Source organism: Amblyraja radiata, chromosome 8 (genome assembly GCF_010909765.2).
Source record: "Amblyraja radiata isolate CabotCenter1 chromosome 8, sAmbRad1.1.pri, whole genome shotgun sequence".
In the NCBI taxonomy this organism is placed as follows: Eukaryota; Metazoa; Chordata; class Chondrichthyes; order Rajiformes; family Rajidae; genus Amblyraja; species Amblyraja radiata.
This window is the reverse complement of record NC_045963.1, coordinates 67,127,109-67,148,562: the sequence shown is the minus strand read 5'-3', so window position 1 is coordinate 67,148,562 and position 21,454 is coordinate 67,127,109. Positions and strand designations below refer to the sequence as shown.

General features: G+C 43.4%; 1 protein-coding gene across 1 annotated transcript in view; it reads right to left on the bottom strand.

Annotated features, from left to right (window-relative positions):
- Positions 1 to 21,454, bottom strand: part of mthfd1l (methylenetetrahydrofolate dehydrogenase (NADP+ dependent) 1 like) — a 189,319-nt gene that overhangs the window by 136,473 nt on the left and 31,392 nt on the right. The window contains exons 4-7 of the mRNA XM_033026140.1: positions 18,298 to 18,351; positions 16,381 to 16,499; positions 14,256 to 14,356; positions 10,649 to 10,785 (exon numbers count right to left, since the gene is read on the bottom strand). Coding sequence (XP_032882031.1) covers positions 10,649 to 10,785; positions 14,256 to 14,356; positions 16,381 to 16,499; positions 18,298 to 18,351 — 411 coding nt within the window. The remainder of the gene's footprint in view (positions 1 to 10,648; positions 10,786 to 14,255; positions 14,357 to 16,380; positions 16,500 to 18,297; positions 18,352 to 21,454) is intronic.

Sequence of the window (21,454 nt, the reverse complement as noted above, 5' to 3'; positions counted from 1 at the left end):
TGGAGCAATGATTTAACATGGCACCACCCCATGAAATGGAACTGTGCAGCACAGATACCGAAACAGAGCATCTAAAATCAAATAGAAATAGAATACGGTGAATGACTAGAGATGCCATTTGTTGGTTCGATCAGGAGTAACAAATCATTGAACTGAAGACACAGCATTGCCAGACAGTACAACCTCACCACCCTGTTTGTATTCTTGAATGGAGGGATGATAATGGTCCTACAGCTGTATCCAAATATTCACGCAGTAATTTCTGTTCTGGACACATCCTTCTCAAAGGAATGCTTATATCATGTATGGTATGACTGCATCCATATGCAGCATGATTTGCCCGGATAACATTCAACATAAAGTTTTCCACCGCATCTCAATACACGTGACAATAAACCAATACCAGCACAACTGATCACTTAGATGGACACAAAGTGCTGGAGTAACTCAGCGAAGTAAGGCAGCATCTCTGGAGAAAAAGGATGGGCGACTGTTTGGGCCAGGACCCTTCTCCGGACCCATCATTTTTCTCCAGAGATGCCACCTGACCTGCTGAGTTGCTCCAGCACTTTGTGTCTATCTTGGGTATATACACCAGCATCTGCAGTTCCCTTCTACATAACTGATCACTTAGTTCCTCCTTGCTGGCCAGTTTCGCCAGCATGAGTCATTATACTTGACTGCGGGTCCCTTGTGTAATGATCTTTGAACAGTTGATGGAGGAAACCCATGCAGATGGCTTCCCCTGCTTAGCAATGGGACGCACGACCTCAGAATACATTGAAGAAAACACTCGGCTAACTAGGAAACCATAAGCTCAGAAGAAGCTTTGAGCTCAAATTCTACCCAAAGACATGGCAATCAAACTCTCAATCCTTTTGTTCCAGATGCGTTTCTGCTGAAAGTCAAAGTAAATGTTGCAAATTACTAACAGATGTTGATGTTGTTCCGTTCCCTCCCAAACCCCCGAAAAAAGTATGAGCAATGACAGACTGGAGGAGTAAGAAAAATAAATTATAAAGACGGAATGAAAGACTTGACAATATATTCCATATTGCAAACTGCTTTGTGCTAACAGCCGAGGCAAAGCTCTTATTTTTGTTATTCATTCTTGGGATGTGATCATTGTTGGCAAGACCAACGTATACGCAGCCCTCAAGGAGTGCACAGCTTCATTCCATGTGGATAAACGACACTCTGACAATTCAGTGATTTCGCTTCATTATGGTCGTGTGTACGCAGGTACAGTAAAAAGTCTGAAGACGGGTCCCAACCCCGAAACGTCACCTATCCATTTTCTCCAGAGAAGCTGCCTGACCCGCTGGGTTAGTCCACCATTTTGTGACTATCTTTGGTATAAATCAGCATCTGTGGATCCTTTTTATGACAGTGAAAAGATTTATTTTGCATGCTATCCAAACAGATGAGGTTTGCTATGTGTTAAAATGATAAATAAAATATTAAAAAATATTAAAACTAAAAAATCTGAGCTGAAACTATCTATTGTCAGCATCTCCAAGCATCCCACTATGTCAATCATAGAAACATAGAAAATAGGTGCAGGAGTAGGCCATTCAGCCCTTCGAGCCTGCACCGCCATTCAATATGATCATGGCTGATCATCCAACTCAGTATCCCTTACCTGCCTTCTCTCCATACCTCCTGATCCCTCTAGCCACAAGGGCCACATCTAACTCCCTCTTAAATATAGGCAATGAACTGGCCTCAACTACCTTCTGTGGCAAAGAGTTCCAGAGATTCACCACTCTCTGCGTGAAAAATGTTTTTCTCATCTCGGTTCTAAAGGATTTCCCCTCTATCCTTACGCTGCGACCCCTTGTCCTGGACTTCCCCAACATCGGGAACAATCTTCCTGCATCTAGCCTGTCCAATCCCTTAAGAATTTTGTACGTTTCTATAAGATCCCCCCTCAATCTCCTAAATTCTAGCGAGTACAATCCAAGTTGTGGGAAGGAAAGGAGGATGGAAGAATAGGCAATCAAATAATCTCTTTCCAGGATTATGGAAATAGTCTCAGAGTTCTCACTATGCAAATATTTGCTTCCAACAATTTGCGTTAGTAAGTTGCCTTCTCCATGGGAGATCTATTGCCGTTTTACATAAGCATCCCTAGATTCTTGAGGCAGGCTGAGGACAAGAGAGATAGGTGTGTGCAAACAAGGGCATTGGGCATGAGGAGGATGGTTTACAGAGCTTAGGGAGCATAACCACCAATGGCGGGGGAAAAGTGAGGAGATATAAAAGAGGCCTAATGGAATACAAAGACATGAGATTTATGGTGCAGGAAGGAAATTACACAAATACAAAAAGACTGGGGAAGGCAGAATAATGTATGAATTTATACAAATATAAAGGGGCATTGTTGAGGCAATAGTCAACGTGCAATTGGAAATGGGTAGGGGCTTTACATAACAGTTTAACACCACAAACAAAACTTGGACGAAACACAAAGTGCTGGAGGAACTCATCAGGTCAGGCAACATCAGGGAAGGGAATGGACAGATTATGATTCAGGTTGGGATGCTTCTTCAGACATAGAAAGGTGGGGGGGGGGGGGGGGGGGGGGGGGGGGGGGGGGGGATGCTGGAAGGCATGCAATGAGGCGGAGGGGAAGGAATGGGGTGATTGGTGAACAGCTTTTCTTGAAATTGCAGAATTTAATGTTCATACCATTGGGTTATAAGCTCTGTAAGAATATAAGGTTTGCAGGTTGCCTCACATTGGCAACGGAGGAGGCCAAAGACAAAGTTCAGTTTGGGAATAAGAAGGGGAGTTAAAATAGTTAGCCACGGGAAGATCCAGCAGGCCTCAGCTGACTGAGCACAAGTGCTCGGCAAAATGGTTGCCTTGTCTATGCTTGCTCGCGAATGGAAAGACCAAATGTGGCAGAATAAGGGGTAAGCCATTTAGAACGGAGACGAGGAAACACTTTTTCTCACAGAGAGTTGTGAGTCTGTGGATTTCTCTGCCTCAGAGGGTGGTGGAGGCCGGTTCTCTGGATACTTTCAAGAGAGAGCTAGATAGGGCTCTTAAAGATGGCGGAGTCAGGGGATATGGGGAGAAGGCAGGAACAGGGTACAGATTGGGGATGATCAGCCATGATCAGATGGAATGGTGGTGCTGGCTCGAAGGGCTGAATGGCCTACTCCTGCACCTATTGTCTATTGTCAAGATGAGGTTAGAGGAGGTGTATGTGAACTTTTGCCTCGCCTGGAAGAGCTGCTGGGGTCCATGGATGGAAGTGAGCGAGGAAGTGTAGGGACAGGTGATGCATCTCCAACGGTTGCAGGAGGAGGTGCCAGGGGAGAGGGTGGTTTGGGTGAGAAGTGACAAGCGAAAGTAGTTGAGGGTAACAGTCTCTGTTCAAAGACATTGCTGAGTGTCCCGAGGCCATCCTGTTGGAAAATGGAGGTGTAAAGGGACTGGACGTCCACGGTAAAGATGAAGTGACGGGAGCCTAAGAATTGAAAGTTATTGAAGTGGTGAAGAGCTTGCGGGGTACCTCGGGTGTGGATTGGAATGATCTGGAAAAGGAGGGGGGGTGCGGTTGAAGAGGGAGGAAACAAGATAGAATAAAGATATTTGAAGACAAGTTTAGCGGGGTAGAAATGATGTCCCAGGCCTGTTCCATTGCCAGAGTGAGGCCGCCAGCATAATGGTGGAACATCACCCCATATTAGAACTGGGTAGATTACAATCAAATGGTAAGAACACGATACATTTCAAGCGATAACCACCCCACTCCTTTCCCAAGTTCTCTCCCCCCTGTTTCACTCCTTCCCCAACCAGTGCACACGTTCCCCCCACCTTCCCCCGTCACCCTGCTTCGTACATTTATCTCTTATCCCCCCCCACCACGTCTCTCATTTCCCTTTTAGCCCCCACTTTCCCCTCCTCATATCCCCTCTCACCAATATCCTTCATTCCTGCTTTACCTTTCTCTCTTCCTCTTCTTATCCGGCACCCTTTTATCTTCTGTTCACCACTAGCTTTTGTCATTTATTCCAACCATCTGCCATTCAACAGCCCCCCCCCCCCGGCACACATATACATATACCCCTCATTTGCAACGCTTGATCCCACCCCAGCTCTTTGTCTCCTGTCAGTCTGAAGATGGGACCCAGAACATCATCTTTTCATTCCCTCAACAGATGCTACCTATCCCTCTGAGTTCCTCCAGCACGCTATGTACTGCTCAAGATTGCAGCATTAGTTTCTTGTGTCCACGTGCAAAAACGTGTTTGATATAGATCCCAATCAACTGTTTGGTCTCTAAAGAGCAGTGTGTTTTATCATCGGTGTGTGGTGAACGGGATGTGACGAACTGTAATTCTTTCCGTCCAACTTATTTTATTCCACAGAACAATAAAGCAATTCAAAATTATAATCTTATGATTTGGATCTTGAAATGAGAATTACACAGTTGAATGGCTGATTGAAGCTCTTCATGTCACTGAGCACATTACCCGGAGTGACAGTAATGCCACATCACTGGAGGTGTGGTATTTCAACTAACGCAGTCAGACTAATATTTCCATAGAACCAGACCCTTCAGCCCACGTCAACTATAAACTCTAATCCTATCCCAACTCATTTCATTCTCCCCACCTTCCCATTACCTTGCTCCTGATTCCACACCAGTGGCTAACTAACCAATCAATCCTTGCGTCTTTGGGATGCAAGAGCAAACAGGGGGTTTCGGTGCAAACTCATGGAGCAGCAACAGGAGAAGATGCCAATTCCACATGCCCCATGTTATGCCTCAAGCTGTCTGCTCCCCAACCTCTGTAAACCATCCTCCTCCTGTCTAACGCCCTTGATAGCACACACCTACCTCTCTTGTCCTCAGCTACAAGATAGCACTGGAGGTCAGGACTGAACCCAGCTCACTGGAGATGAGGGGCAGTGGCTCTACCACCTATGCTCTTCTTTCAGCCATGATGTTCATGAAATACCCATTCAAGTTCAAGTTCGTGAATTTATTGTCATGTGTCCCTGTATAGGACAATGAAATTCTTGCTTTGCTTCAGCACACAGAACATAGTAGGCATTTACTACAAAACAGATCAGTGTCCATATACCATAATATAAATATATACACACATGAATAAATAAACATAAAGCATTCCATCGGAGGTCCCACAATGGCATTTCAAGAGGAGTTCCTCTCAATGTTCCAACTGGCATTAATACACAACCAGACCATAACCCAGATAATTCCATGAATCACACTGCTGTTTGATGGAGCTTGCAATGTGCAAGTTTTCTGCTACACTTTTTATCCTGACCCCATATCAGAAAACTATTCATTTGCTGTAGAATATTTTCAACTTTTAGAAGACGCACCTAACGATGTTTCTGTGGTGTATAACACTATGACTCCAACAGTAAAGATATCAGACAGGGACGAAAATAAGGAAAGTTCAGAATAGGGGGAAAAAACACAAACAAATGGGCAGAATAATTCACAGCAAAACAATAGCAATACGGCTTAAATATTCACATCACTTTCATGTTGAAGGAGAAGACAGTAGGTCTAGGTGCATTTGTTGCATTTTGAAATTGAAAGAAGGTTAATAATGAAGGCGTGGAAGCAGAACTAGCAAATTAAATCAAGGGACTCGACAATTTGAGTGTCATGGAACATGTTTGCATATTTGTAAGGTCATAAGGAATAGGAGTAGAATTAGGCCATTCGGCCCATCGTCTACTCAGCCATTCAATCATGGCTGATCTAATGAATGAATGAATAAGTTTATTGGCCAAGTATTCACATACAAGGAATTAGCCTTGGTGCTCCGCCCACAAGTGACAACATGACATACAGTGACAGTTACGAATGACACATAAAACACTAAACATTATCAAACATGTGAACCAAACAAAAAACCAGAGCAAAAGGAGACTACAGATTTTTGGCTATTCAGTAGAGCTACTACTCGTGGATAAAAGCTGCTTTTATGTCTGGCTGTGGCAGCTTTGACAGTCCGGAGTCGCCTTCCAGAGGGAAGTGATTCAAAGAATCTATCTCTCCCTCCTAACCCCATTCTCCTGCCTTCGCCCCACAACCCCTGACACCTGTGCTAATCAAGAATCTATCTATCTCTTCCATAAAAATATCCAATGACTTGACCTCCACAGCCTTCTGCAGCAAATAATTCCACAGATTCACCACCCTCTGACTAAAGAAATTTCTCCTCATCTCCTTCCTGAAAGAACATCCTTTAATTCTGACGCTATGATGTCCAGTCCTAGTCTCTCCCACAAGTGGAAACATCCTCTCCACATCCACTCTATCCAAGCCTTTCACTATTCTGAATGCTTCAATTAAATCCCCCCCTCATTCTTCTAAACTTCATCGAGCACAGGCCCAGTGTTGACAAACGCTCATCATAGGTATTCTGGAAAAAATCCGCACTAGCTGCGTTCTAAAGCAGAACTTCACATGGGACACTACTTGGATTAACTACAGTGTACTCACAGCGTAGACATAGAACAGTACAGCACGGGAACAGGTCCTTGTGCAGAACATGATGTCAAATTAAACAAATCTCCTCTGCCTGCATGTGATTCCTGTCCCTCTATTCGTGGCATATCGATGAACATGTCCACCTAAAAGCCTCTTATACATCAATATCATATCTGCCTCCACCACCACTGCTGGCAGTGCATTCCATGTACTCTTCTGTGCAAAAAAACTTACCCTGCACATCTCTTTTATATTTTCCCCCTCACCTTAAAGCTATGCCCTCTAATCTTTGACATTTCCACCCTGGGGAAATAAGTTCTGACTGTCCACCCTATCTATGCCTCTCATCATTTTATATACTACTCTCCTCACCCACCCAAACTCCAGAGAAAGCAAACCAAGTTTGTCCCTCCCCTTATAGCCAATACCTTCTAATCCAGGCAGTATCTTGATAAACTACTTCTGCATCTTCTCCAAAGCCTCCACATCCTTCCTGTAATGGGGCAACCAGAACTGCACACGATACTCCAAATGTGGCCTACCCAAAGTTTTATAAAGCTGCAACACAACTTCCTGACTTTTGTATTCAACGATCTGACGATGAAGGCAAGCATAACATATGCCTTCTTTACCACTTTATTTGCTTGTGTGTCACTTTCAGGGAGCTATGGAATTAGTCGGCAAGCACCTTCCGTACATCGATGCTGTTAGGCGTCTGTATACTTTCAAATTCCATCAGCACAACACGTCTCACTTTGCCCAGATTATATTTCATCTGCCATTTCTCCATCAATGATTCCAACCAATCTATATCATGCCCGATCCTTTGACAGCCTCTTTCCATTCTTGTGTCAGCTGAAAACTTACAAACCAACCCATCCACATTTTCTTCCAAGTAAAGCAAGATTCGATTAAAATATTACAAATTAAAGGCAGCAATAGTGCAAGTATTTGTTATTTGCACTTTATCAGTTTATTTATTCATGTGTGTATATACTTATATTATGGTATATGGACACACTGATCTGTTTTGTAGTCAATGCCTACTATGTTCTGTTGTGCTGAAGCAAAGCAAGAATTTCATTGTCCTATCAGGGACACTTGACTATAAACTCACTTGAAGTAAATTTAAGTAAATGCATGCAAACGATATTTTATAACGCTAACATTGTACTGATCTGATGGAATGAATCTGAGGAAATTAATAACCAAGAAGAGGACACAGCAGATAAATTACATAGGTGTCAAAAATCTTCCATAGACAAGAGCAATACTCGCAACTTTCTACTATTTGGGGCGTTTGACAATTGGACATTATGCAGGAATGGAGGAAAATCACCACCAAGAAACTGTTGGAACCACAGGCTGACAAAATGTACAACTTCATATTTTGCATTCAATACTTCATGGGCGTTGAAAGAAGTGACATGCACGTTAGTGGATTCATTGTTTAACTTTCCAGAGTTCCTCGGATTCTTGGAAGGTTGCGTAGCATTGGAAAACTGTATATTTAACTCTCTCCTCCACACAGAGTAGGTGACAAAGGAGAAAACTACAGAACAATTAGCTCCTCATTTTTAATAGGGCAAGTATTAGAAGTGATTAAAGATATCTATTTTTTTAATGAAAGGGGAATTAGGCCATTCGGCCTATTGCGTCCACTCTGCCATTCAATTATGGCTGATCTCTGCCTCCTAATCCCATTTTCCTGCCTTCTCCCCATAACCCGACACCCATTCTAATCAAGAATTTGTCCCTCTCTTCCTTAAAAATATCCACTGACTTGGCCTCTACAGCCCTCTGTGGGAAGGAGTTCCACAGATTAACTACCCTCTGATTAAAGAAGTTCCTCCTCACCTCCATCTAAAAGAGCTCCCTTTAATTCTGAGGCTATGACTCTCCCAACAGTGGAAACATCCTTTCCACATCCACTCTAACTATGCAAATTACAGAGTAATCAAAGGCAATGAGGTCCCCCCTCAACCGTCTAAACTCCAGCAGGCAGTCCCAGTGCTGTCAAACGCTCATCATATGCCAACTCACTCATTCCTGGAATCATTCTTGTAAACTTCCTCCGGACCCTGTGCAGGGCCAGCACATCCTTCCTCAGATACGGGGCCCAACAAAGGATCCAGAAAAACCCATGGTTAAGAGGAAAAAGCAATGTTTTTTATGAAAGGGAAGACATGTTTGGCCAATTTATTGCAGTTTTTTGTAGTTCTTTGCTGTAGTAATGCATGCGGTGGATAAACGGGACCAGTGCATGTATTATCCTTCAATTTTGATAAGGTGCAAGTTATTGCAGAAAATAAAATCTTGTGGCATAGAAGATACAATGTTGACATGGATAGATTAGCTGGCTAACAGAAAATAAAGGATAAAAGTGGTTGACTAGCACCCAGCAACCGTCTCTCAGTATCAGTGCTGTGGCCCAAGTTTTTCCAATCCATACAAATGTTAAATAAAGGTGCTGAAGACAACAGGCGTGAAAGCAAGCTGTGAATAGGACACTGGGCCACATAGGGATATGGAATATTTTGGCATAGATAGGGTGGGATTGTCAAAGACAAGAGAGGGCATAGCTTCAAGGTGAAAAGGGGCAAAGTTTAAAAGAAATATACATCTTGGAAAGATGAAGAGACTGGGTTTCCTTCCATTTGAAAAGGCAACTGACCACACAATGGTATTCAAAATGTGAAAGCAAGGAGCAGGACAAAATAAGGTGCACTTTGAACCAAAACCAGAATGTCATCCATACATCAAAAAGGGAATTCAGAAGAAACCTTAGTGGTGAGAAGTTGGAATTAATTCCCACAGGGAAAGGTTGAGGCAAGTAATCTCAATACGCCAGAGGCATGGAAGACAGAAAAGGGAAAGTGGAACAAGTGAAAGATACAGGGAGGCACCAGTGAAGCAGGAATAATGGAAACATGGGTTAGGACTAACATGCTGTTTCTGTGCTGCATAACCCACGTTATTTACACAACTTGGAAAAACATATTGTGGGGTGTTAACAAACATACAAGGTTTTCCTTGGAGGTGCAAAGGGACTTGGGAGTGCTGGTATCAGTCGAATCGGTAGGTAGGAAGGCAAATGCAATGGTAGCTTTTATTTTGAGACGACTAGAATACAAAAACAGGGATATGATGCTGAATCTTTATAAGGCAATGGGCAGATCGCATTTGGAGTGTTGCGAGTAGTGGGCTCCATATCTGAGGAAGAATGTGCAGACAATGGAGAGGGTCCAGAGCAGGTATACAGGAATTATGCCAGAAATTAGTGGATTAACATTCGATGAACGTTTGACGGCAATGCGCCTGTACTCACTGGAGTTTAGAAGGATGATGGGGGGACATCATTGAAACTGACCGAATAGTGAAAGGCCTGGAAAGTGTGGATGTGGAGAGGATGTTTCCACTAGTGGGAGACTAGGATCGGAGGCCATAGCTTCAGAATACAAAGGATGTACTTATAGAAAGGAGATGAGGAAGAATTTCTTTAGTCAGAGGGTGGTGAATTTGTGGAATTCATTGCCATAGAAGACTGCGGAGGCAAAGTCAATGGATATTTTTTAAGATGGAGATTGACAGATTCTTGTTTAGTACGGGTATCAAGGGTTATGGGGAGAAGGCAAGAGAATGAGGTTGAGAGGAAAAGATAATTGAGCCACGATTGAATGGTGGGGTAGACTTGATGAGCCAAATGGCCTAATTCTGCTCCCATTCTGCTCCTATTGTGAGCTATTCCCTGCAAAACACATCGCGTTTACAGTCTTAACGCCCTGTCCCACTGTACGAGTTCATTCAAGAGTTTTCCCCGAGTATGCCCCGATTCGAACTCGGAGATTTACGGTAATGGCCGCTCGTAAGTACTCGGGGCTCTCGTGGACATTTTTCAACATGTTAGCGAGTCTTCCCGAGTACCTGCCGTTAGTGTTACGAGCCTCTAAGAGACGTCCCCGAGCTCCGACGTACCCGCTACGTTCATTCTACGTGCTTGATTTTTTTTAAACTCGGGAGAGCACTTGAATGAACTCGTACAGTGGGACAGGGCCATTAACACAAATAGGATGTACAGAACGCTTCGATTGTTTCATTATAATGTGTGCATTTAGTCCAATTTTCAAATATCCTGCACGGTGGGATTGGGACACTTACCAGTTCCACGATGTTGGAGCTCTGCCACAGGCAGCTCACAGCCACCATCCCCTCCCTCTGCACGAGTATCTGCAGGGCTGCCTCCCGTGATCCACCCTCCCCTATAATCAAAACCTTCTTTCCAAGCGTGAGCAGATCTGCGGACAAGTGGAGTATAGACAAAATCAATTTGGTGACATTGGTCGCGCATATATTGATAGCAAGCACGCGAGTCAAGAGTTAACAGTATTTTATTGTCATATACCCCAAAATAAACAAATTTTTGCACATCAAATTCATTCATGAATTCTCACCCCTCACACAAAATAAATGTCAACACAATGCAAGAACACGTGACCAAAAACTAAAATAAGGCACACAAAAAAGCTGGAGAAACTCAGCGGGTGCAGCAGCATCTATGGAGCGAAGGAAATAGGCAAAGTTTCGGCCCGAAACGTTGCCTATTTCCTTCGCTCCATAGATGCTGCTGCACCCACTGAGTTTCTCCAGCTTTTTTGTGTACCTTCGATTTTCCAGCATCTGCAGTTCCTTCTTAAACTAAAATAAGGCCTTTGCAGCCAAGTTAAGATTCTACATTTTGAACAATTTTAAACTTCAAGAGTACAAGATGGCAACATGGAAACTTGGCGACTCTCGTGTGTTGCCAAACATACAATAGGCACCGTTTTGGGTCAGGACCCTTCTTCAGAATGATTGTAGGAGGGGACAGAAAGCTGGGAAAGAGGAGGGAACAGGACAAAGCCTGGCAAGTGATAGGTGGATACAGATGAAGGGGGGTTTAGATTGGCAGATCAGTGGACTAAGGGTAGAAATGAAAAGGAGGTTAAAAAAAAGGATGTTAGATAATCTCACACAGTCAGCAAACTAAAAGGAAAAACACATGGATACAAAATGGGAAGAGGAATGAGAACCATAGCGATCATTACTTGACAAAGCAGTAAAACAAACAACAACTCTGCTAGTATCACACAAGCCATTCCACTCACTAGATCTATAAAATCAGTTCCAAGAATGTTATCTAATTGTCCCTCTCCCCAGTTCCTGCCCCAAAGCCCTACACACCTTCCCTTCCAAATAAATACCTTTCAAAAATACCTCTTTATCATATCAATCATTTAAAAGATATTGCTTCAGCCACAGCAATTTTATTATGCCCAATTCTAGATCGTAAGGTCATAAGGTCATAAGATCATAAGTGGTAGGAGCAGAATTAGGTCATTAGGCCCATCAAGCCTAATCCACCATTCAATCATGGCTGATCTATCGCTCCCTCCTAACCCTATTCTCCTGCCTTCTCCCCATAAACCCTGATACCCGTACTAATCAAGAATCTATCTCTGCTTTAAAAATATTCATTGGCGGTCTCCACAGCCTTCTGTGGCAAAGAATTCCACAGTTTCACCAACCTCTGACTAAAGAAATCCTCCTCAAGCTCCTTAATTCTGAGGCTATGACCTCCAGTCCTAGACTCACCCACTAGTGGAAACATTTCTACACATCCACTCTATCCAAGCCTTTCACTATTTGATAAGTTTCAATGAAGTCCCTCCTCATCTTTCTAAACTCCAGCAAGTACAGGCCCAGTGCTATCAAACACACATCATAAGTTAACCCACTCATTCCTGGGATAATTCTTGTAAACCTCCTCTGTACCATCTCCAGAGCCAGCACATCCTTCCTCAGATTTGCCCAAAATTGCTCACAATACTCCAAATGCGACCGGACCTTATAGAGCCTCAGCATTACATCCCTTACAATTTAGGAAGTATGAAAACTCAGAACACAAGCAAAGGAAAGTTACCACGGGCAAGGTATTGTAGCTGCACAATGAAGTTGAGATTGTTTTCCTTAAGTCTCTAGAGAAAAGCTAATAAGGGACTCCACAACCATGAAGTATTTGGGGAAAAAACGAATTATGATTGGCATGAGAATTAGGAAATAGAGGAGGTAGATTTGAGATAACTGACAGAAGACACAAAGAGACCAGAAGAATTTTTAGGCAGTAAAAAAAATTAGTGGAATCTGCAACCACCCTCAGAGCGGTGCCCCCCAAGCCTGGCCTCGAGCAGCCAAGATTGTTATCACAACAGCTGTGGTTTCAGCTGCCTGGGCTCTTAAACTATGAAATTCCACCATAATTCAATTATTTTCTCCTTCAAGATGTTCGTTATGGCCACCTCTTTGAACGCCTACCCCACCTCCCCTCAATTCACTCAGCATTAAATATTAATTGGATAATGCTGTGAAGCCCCTTGGGACATTGTACTTTGTTAAAGATGTGAAATTAATGCAATTTGTTGTACAATTCAAGACGAAGATTTGAAGGCTGTTACGGTTAAAGAAAGACTCAAGACACTATAGATGCTGGAATCTTGAGCAAAATACAAAGTGCTAGAGTAACTCAGCGGGTCAGGCAGGCGACATTTTAGGATGGCACAGTGGTAGAGTTGCTGCCTCACAGTGGCAGAGATTAGGATTCAATCCTGACTACGGGTGCTGTCTGTACGGAGTTTGTACGTTCTCCATGCCCTCAAAGGTATTCTCGGGTGCTCCGGTTTCCTCCCATACTCCAAAGACGTACAATTTGTAGGTTAATTGGCTTTGGTAAAGTTGTAAATTGTCCCTAGTGTGTAGGATAGTGCTAGTGTACGGGGTGATCGTTGGTCGGCGCGGACTATATGGCCAAAGGGCCCGTTTCTGTGCTTTATCTCCAAAGTAAAATGAAACCTAAAGTCAAAGGGTCCATTGTTCAATTTAAAGAAGGGCCTCAACCCGAAACACCGTCTCTCCTTTCCCTCCAGAGATGCTGCCCGACCTGACGCGCTGTGTTCCTCCATACTGTGTTTAAGATTAAAGGAAATAGTTGGGAAGGAGGATTTGTACAAACTGTACTGCTATTTCAGTAAATTCTGAAATCTGGAACATCCAGGTTCAGGAACAGCTCTTCCCCACAGCCATCAGGCTATTATACACAACATCAAATAAGCTCAGAACAATAACAGTCTATTATTATTATTGCACTATATCTGTTTATTTATTGTGTATATATGGTCAACGGTCCATAGACACACTGAACTTTTATCTTCCGTTTTGTATTATGTTTACATATTCTGTTGTGCTGCAGCAGGTAAGAATTTCATTATCCTATCTGGGACACATGACAATAAACCTCTCTTGACTATTTCAATGGGCACAACTGCCTGGATAGAATTAGTTGGATCGCAGGAGGTCAAAGGGGAACCTGGCGCAGATACTGTGTATACCTTGTCATTTTGTCTGCACCGTATGTGGCGACTATTCATATACCTTGGGTATGCAAACAAAGAATTTAACTGGGACTTGTCACTGTGACAATAAAGCATTCATTCATTCATGGTAATGAGCAGCAAGGAGCCAGCACAATGTAGGAGGAATCCTGCAACTGAGATATGAATTTTCAAAGAGGCTTCACAACAGTTTCCCCAATGGCGGCGACTCGCTGTTCAACAATCAATTTTAAACAGGGTACTATCCAAAACAATTTCTTGCAATGATTATACACTAGTGTTTGGTCAACCTGTGGGTGATGGAGACCAGTGGGAATCAGTGGGAATATCCCAGGACTCACCTGCTTGGTCCAGAAATTCCATCACTGCACTTGCAGCTGGCGGGACGAAGCACGCGCTCAAATTCCCACGGACCAATCGCCCCAAATTAACATCTGTGATCCTTGTTTGGGGGGTGGGTAAGCCATGGGAAAGGAAAAGAGGGGGAAACAAAACATAAATACATTTTTTTTTAAATAAACCAGAACTTGAAGTTTACAATAGCAGCCGACCAGAGGGAGAGGAAAGAGCTTCACTTCACATTAAATAGCATCGACATTACCCAATGTCAACATCCTGAGGACAATGACTAGAAATTCAACTATGTCAGCTGCAGAAATGCCATGGTTGCTGGAGGCTGGGTATTATGGTGAGATGTTCACCTCCTGATGTCCAAATCCTTCCGCTCCACACTCAGGCCAAACAGCAAGTGGGTGAAAAGCTCTCCATTTGCCTTACTGTGTGCACCTCCACCAAATGAACCTCAACACAATCGAAGGCGAGGCAACCCTCATGATCACACCCAATACAGTAGCTTAACAATTACTTCTCAATAAGCACCATCACAATAACTATATCATGCACCCAGACGACGCACTACAACAAATCTCTAACCAGTTTCTTCCCAGCCGTTATCAGGCAACTGACCCATCCTAACAACAAAGAGAGACCAGTCCTGAGCCATTAATTTAGTTTATTGTCAAATATACAGAGGTAGAGTTAAAAGCTTTTGCTATCTACCTCATTGGAGACCCACAGAGTATCTTTGATTGGACTTTAATATCTTGCACTAAACATTATTCCCTTAATCGTGTATCTGTACATCTGTGAATAGCACGATTGTAATCATGTATTGTCTTTCCATTGACTGGTCAGCACGCAATAAAAGCTTTTCACTGTACTTTGGTACATGTGACAATAAACTAAACTAAATATAAGCATGGATAGTCCACTTCACTGCACTGGTGTCCACCGTGCCAGCAATGCTCGTCCTGTTAGTCCTTAAAAAAGTGGCAAAGCCTTTGTGGTATTGTCTCAGATTGCAGCCAATTGCAGCCGGGGGCTTTGACTCTGTCTTTGACTCTGACATGGGGGGGGAGAAGGGAGTGCAGGGGAGAGATATGTTTAAGTTTTGCCTTCCATCACAGTGAGGAGGACTCACTGTGATGGATGTTTATGTGAATTGAATTGTGTTGGTGTGTGTCTTGGTTCTTTTTTTGTATGGCTGCAGAAACCAAATTTCGTTTGAACCTCATGTGAGGTTCAAATGACAAATAAAAGGTATTGTATTGTATTGAGAAGCTTTCAAGTCATCATCTCCTCAGACCTCATCTCCCAAAGCTCTCGGTCTCCAAAATATCTGATGCCTCCATCTCAGGCCCCTTCACCCTCGTACTCACTGCCTTAGCCCCTGCAATACTTCAAAATATCCAGCATGTACCCTAATATACACCGAGGATTTTGTGCAGCACAGTGGGGCAGCGGTAGAGTTGTTGCCTTACACCACTCGGGACCCAGGTTCGATTCCGACTACGGAGTTGGTACGTTCTCCCTGTGACCTGTGAGGATTGTCTCCGGGCGCTCCGGTTTTTTCCCACTCTAAAGATTCACAGGTTTGTAGGTTAAATTAGCTTCAGTAAAATTGTAAGTTAGCCCTGGTGTGTAGGATAGTGCCAGTGCACAGGATGATCGATGGTCGGCGCCGACACTCGGTGGGCTGAAGGGCATGTTTCCGTGAGGTACCTCTAAATCTAAATCTCCTGCATTCATCTTCCATCGTCACCAGTCTCCAAAAGCTCTGGGAGTTGCAGTTCAGACCATGTGCTCACCGCCTTAGTCCTGCAACACTTAATAATCTCTAGCATGTACTCCAATATCTCCCCCAACCTCCCACCACCATTACCTTGGTGTTATCTCCCACAGAGATATCGACAGTTCAGCAAATGCCCATATCACATGTCATCATCTCACAACGGGATCACACCATCCGACTCAAAGGCCCAAGTTAACATTCACACAAGGTTGCAAAGCCGTACTGCCCTGTACTCCTCATCACCCCTTGCTCCCGAGCAGGTTTCTCCCAGGAGGGAATACTCCCATCAGGACACAGGGAGGAGACATGGCAATTGAAGATGAATGGATACTTACCCATCCACGTCCTTTTCAGGATTCACCACATTCACGGCATCATCGCTCACAAGGCTGAGGGGAAGAACCAAACCATGAATTTTTGGATCTTCGTTTAACTTCATAATCTCGTTTACAATCTGAAAAGCAAAAAAAAAAAAAAACCATCATTCCAACAATTTGTTCATATACCATGATACAAGTGGAGTAAAGCACACCCCAGAAGGCTGATGAAAGGTCTCGACCCGAAACGTCACCCATTCCTTCTCTCCAGAGATGCTGCCTGTCCAGCTGAGTTACTCCAGCATTTTGTGTCTACCTTCCAGGTGACTCTCAGGAGTATATAAGATTACATACGACTGGGAAGTGCACAAAATGGGGTGGCGCAGCCAGTAGAGCCACTGTCTCACAGTGCCAGAGACCCAGGTTTGATCCTGACCTCGGGAACTGTGTGGAGTTTGCGCGTTCTCCCTGTAACCATGTGGGTCTCCCACAAGTATTCCGGTTTCCTTCCCGTTCCCAAAGATAAGTGGGTTTGTAGCTTAATTGGCCTCCAATGACAAGCATAATCAATGACAAGTCTCATTCTGGTCACTTCCTCTACTACCCTCAGCCAAGAGGTACTAAAGTGTGAAAAGGGGTTGGACAGGCTAGATGCAGGAAGATTGTTCCCGATGTTGGGGAAGTCCAGAACAAGGGGTCACAGTTTAAGGATAAGGGGGAAATCTTTTAGGACCGAGATGAGGAAAACATTTTTCACACAGAGAGTGGTGAATCTCTGGAATTCTCTGCCACAGAAGGTAGTTGAGGCCAGTTCATTGGCTATATTTAAGAGGGAGTTAGATGTGGCCCTTGTGGCTAAAGGGATCAGGGGGTATGGAGAGAAGGCAGGTACAGGATACGGAGTTGGATGATCAGCCATGATCATATTGAATGGCGGTGCAGGCTCGAAAGGTTGAATGGCCTACTCCTGCACCTATTTTCTATGTTTCTAAAATGCACACCTCCAGATTCAGGAGCAGTTTCTTCGCAGATGTTATCAGGCAACTGAACCATCCTACGAACAACTCGAGAGCAGTCCTTAGCAATTATCTACTTCACTGGAGACCCATGGACTATCTTTAATCAGACTTTAACTTGCACTAAGTGTTATTCCCTTTATCCAGTATCTGTACACTGTGGATGGCTCAACTATAATCACATAGTCTTTCCACTGACCGGTGAGCATGCAACAAAAGCTTCCCACTGTACTTCAGCAGACATGACAATTAACTAAAGTAGGCTGCATCAAGTTCTAGCACAACAGAACTCAAAAAGTTACTTACATGATATATTTTTTGTTTCGCTACCACTTCCCAAGAGCCAAGTCACATTGATACAGATTGGAAGCATAAAGAAAGAAGGGGGAAATAAAGGTTCAAAGTGACATGAAAACAGGAATCAGGAATTGTGGGGCTTTTTTCTCTAGAAATGAAACGGTGAGGACCCATAGGTGATGGAAGGTGAAAGGGCGTCAGCCAGGTATATCTAGTGAGGGACAATTTCTCACAACAGACCCACAGTTAAGAGAAGCCACAGAAAATGGATCTCACTGCTCTGAGCAACTGTTGAGACAATGACAACACACACGTTTTAGAGTAAGCTGCTCAATTACAAGGGGAATAGATAGAAGAACACAATCATGGAGGAGGCAGGCAAGTGGGAAGAGGATCACCTCGGGTTCGAGACATTGGCACAAACTACCTGGGCTGTTTCTGTGCCGTACGTTCTATGTAACCCGCACAAGGCCTCATGGAGAGAGAGAGAGAGAATCAGAATTTACCATTTGTTTCCAGGTGAATGGTTCAGCAACATCCCTACACATTCTTGGTCAGCTGTACATTAAAAAATTCAAGCTTGGTTTGAGAAAGTACATAAGCACAGGCAAAAAACAGTTACCTCCTTTGCCGCCGTTTCTTCGGGCAAATGGACCTGAACAACATGCAACCCGACCTATGAAAAAAGAAAATATATTTAGAGATTAAAACAAGGATCTGATTGACAATTAACCATATGATTGGAACCAGTGTAGTCCTGTGTAAAGGAATTGGGGGGTTTTCCAATACAAATAATGCTTTATAAATTATGGATTATAAATACAAATTATGAAGTGATCTACTGAAAAATCATGAAGTGATCCATTGGATAATTACAACGTCAGCCATGATCATATTGAATGGCGGTGCAGGCTCGAAGGGCCGAATGGCCTACTCCTGCACCTAATTTCTATGTTTCTATGTTTCTATCTACTTAATCTTGAGCTATTGCTCAGTGATGGCACTTGTCTACAAATTAAAAGGTCATGGGTAGAAGCCCTATTTAAACAGAAACTGTCTACATTCCCACCACACTTACTACTGGACTATCAGACATGTCTTTCTGAAGATATATTAAGTACAACCATGGTGGATATAGAAGACCCCCATGATGATCTTTTAAAGAGCACCAGAGCTCTTTGTAAGGTCTAGGCCAATATACAACATTCAACCAGCACTAGAATCTATTATTACGAAACGTCACCTTTCCTTTTCTCCAGAGATGCTGTCTGAACCGCTGAGCTACTCCAGCTTTTAGTGTTTATCTTGCTTACAAAGCTGCTGGAAATCCAAAACTAAAATAGGGATGTTCAATGCGGTTAGCCAACAACCATGGCAAGTGGAATTAAGTTAATGCTTCAATTTTTCACCATCCAATCTCTGCAATCTTCCATCCACAAGACCTCTCTCGTTCTTCTCACAATCAAAATAGGACGTACATGGTAAATGGTAGTGAATTGAGGAATGCAGTTGAACAGAGGGATCTAGGAATAACTGTGCACAGTTCCCTGAAGGTGGAATCTCATGTAGATAGGGTGGTAAAGAAAGCTTTTGGTGTGCTGGCCTTTATAAATCAGAGCATTGAGTATAGAAGTTGGGATGTAATGTTAAAATTGTACAAGGCATTGGTGAGGCCAATTCTGGAGTATGGTGTACAATTTTGGTCGCCTAATTATAGGAAGGATGTCAACAAAATAGAGAGAGTACAGAGGAGATTTACTAGAATGTTGCCTGGGTTTCAGCAACTAAGTTACAGAGAAAGGTTGAACAAGTTAGGTCTTTATTCTTTGGAGCGCAGAAGGTTAAGGAGGGGACTTGATAGAGGTCTTTAAAATGATGAGAGGGATAGACAGAGTTGACGTGGATAAGCTTTTCCCATTGAGAGTAGGGAAGATTCAAACAAGAGGACATTACTTGAGAATTAAGGGACAGAAGTTTAGGGGTAACATGAGGGGGAACTTCTTTACTCAGAGAGTGGTAGCTGTGTGGAATGAGCTTCCAGTGGAAGGTTCGATTTTATCATTTAAAAATAAATTGGATAGGTATATGGACGGGAAAGGAATGGAGGGTTATGGTCTGAGTGCAGGGAGATGGGACTAGGGGAGAATAAGTGTTCGGCACGGACGAGTTGGCCTGTTTCCGTGCTGTAATTGTTATATGGTTATATGGTTAAGGCATCTTGAACAATTTAATCTCCAAACGTTCTCCATTTTCAATGAAGGGACGGCATCTCAGTTCTCAATGCCACGTGACTGCTTCGTATTTCCAGCAAGGTCTTTATACCAATTGCTGGCTCTACCCTCACCTTTCTATCAGTAAAGCATATGGCCAGAGTTGTAGAAGTCCATCAACCTCTTCGATCCAGTCATTGTTAATTTGCATCTCTGGCCCATTAGTATTCGACTCAATAAGCCTGGATTCATCCACTCAACAGAAATCAATCTGTGCCAAAAGTCACAATGACTTCTTGGGGTCAACATTGTTTTTTCTCCTCCTAAGATGCTCTACCATTTGATTACTTGTTATCTCCAGGAATATGCATTACATCCCTCATCAGGAACGCCTTTTTTCTTTCTCATTAGCCCTCCAGGAAATTAAGTTTGATACAAGAGAAATTAATTTAAGGATCTTGATTAGACTATCGCACAATCTTCTCAAGTCAAGGAACTAAAACGAGTTTGAAGGATCAAGGAACTGCAGAGGCTTGTTTATGAAAAAGGACTAAAAATGCTGGACTAACTCAGGGAGTCAGAGAGCATATCTGGAGAACATGGAAATGTGAATGTTTTGGGTCTGGACCCTACTTAAATGAAGTTTATAAGACTTGACCACATCATCTAACATCAGCCCAGTATCATTCCAGTGAATCTACCCGTAGCATATTGGAAATGCAAGTAGACATGGCCCCACAAGTCTGCTTCAAAGTTGAATAAAAGTGGCTGATCATGTGTGCGATGGCCAGTTTCTCACATGATCTGCATATCTCCAATTCTCCCATTGTGCTAAAATTTAATTCAGCCCAGGAGTGAATATCCAAGAAAAACTTGGGACAATCTGCTGTCCAACCATTCAGAAATCCTTGCGCTTTGGCATCTGGCTCAACAGCTAATTTCCCCACCCTCCTACCACCCCTCAAGACTCACTGTTGGAGAATATTCAGGAGTTATACAAATACAGATGGATAGGAGATATTTATTAAAACACAAACCAGTCTTCAAAATGGCAAGACAAACAGTTCACGATTTAGCTTGCAAGGTTACTTTAGGGCGATCAAAACCAATCATTGCGTGTTGGACATACTGACACTGTACCATTGAGGATGGCATCTGAAGGTTAATTCCCGGGATGGCGGGACTGTCATATGCTGAGAGAATGGAGCGGCTGGGTTTACATACTCTGGAATTTAGAAGGATGAGAGGTGATCTTATTGAAACAAATAAGATTATTAAGGGAGCAGCACCGGAAATTGGAGGAACAGCACCTCATATTCCGCTTGGGGAGTCTGCATCCTGGGGGCATGAACATCGAATTCTCCCAATTTTGTTAGTCCTTGCTATCTCCTCCCCTTCCTCAGTCCCCCTGCTGTCTCCTCCCATCCCCCAGCCTTCGGGCTCCTCCTCCTTTTTCCTTTCTTGTCCCCGCCCCCCCCCCACCCCCGATCAGTCTGAAGAAGGGTTTCGGCCCGAAACGTTGCCTATTTCCTTCGCTCCATAGATGCTGCTGCACCCGCTGAGTTTCTC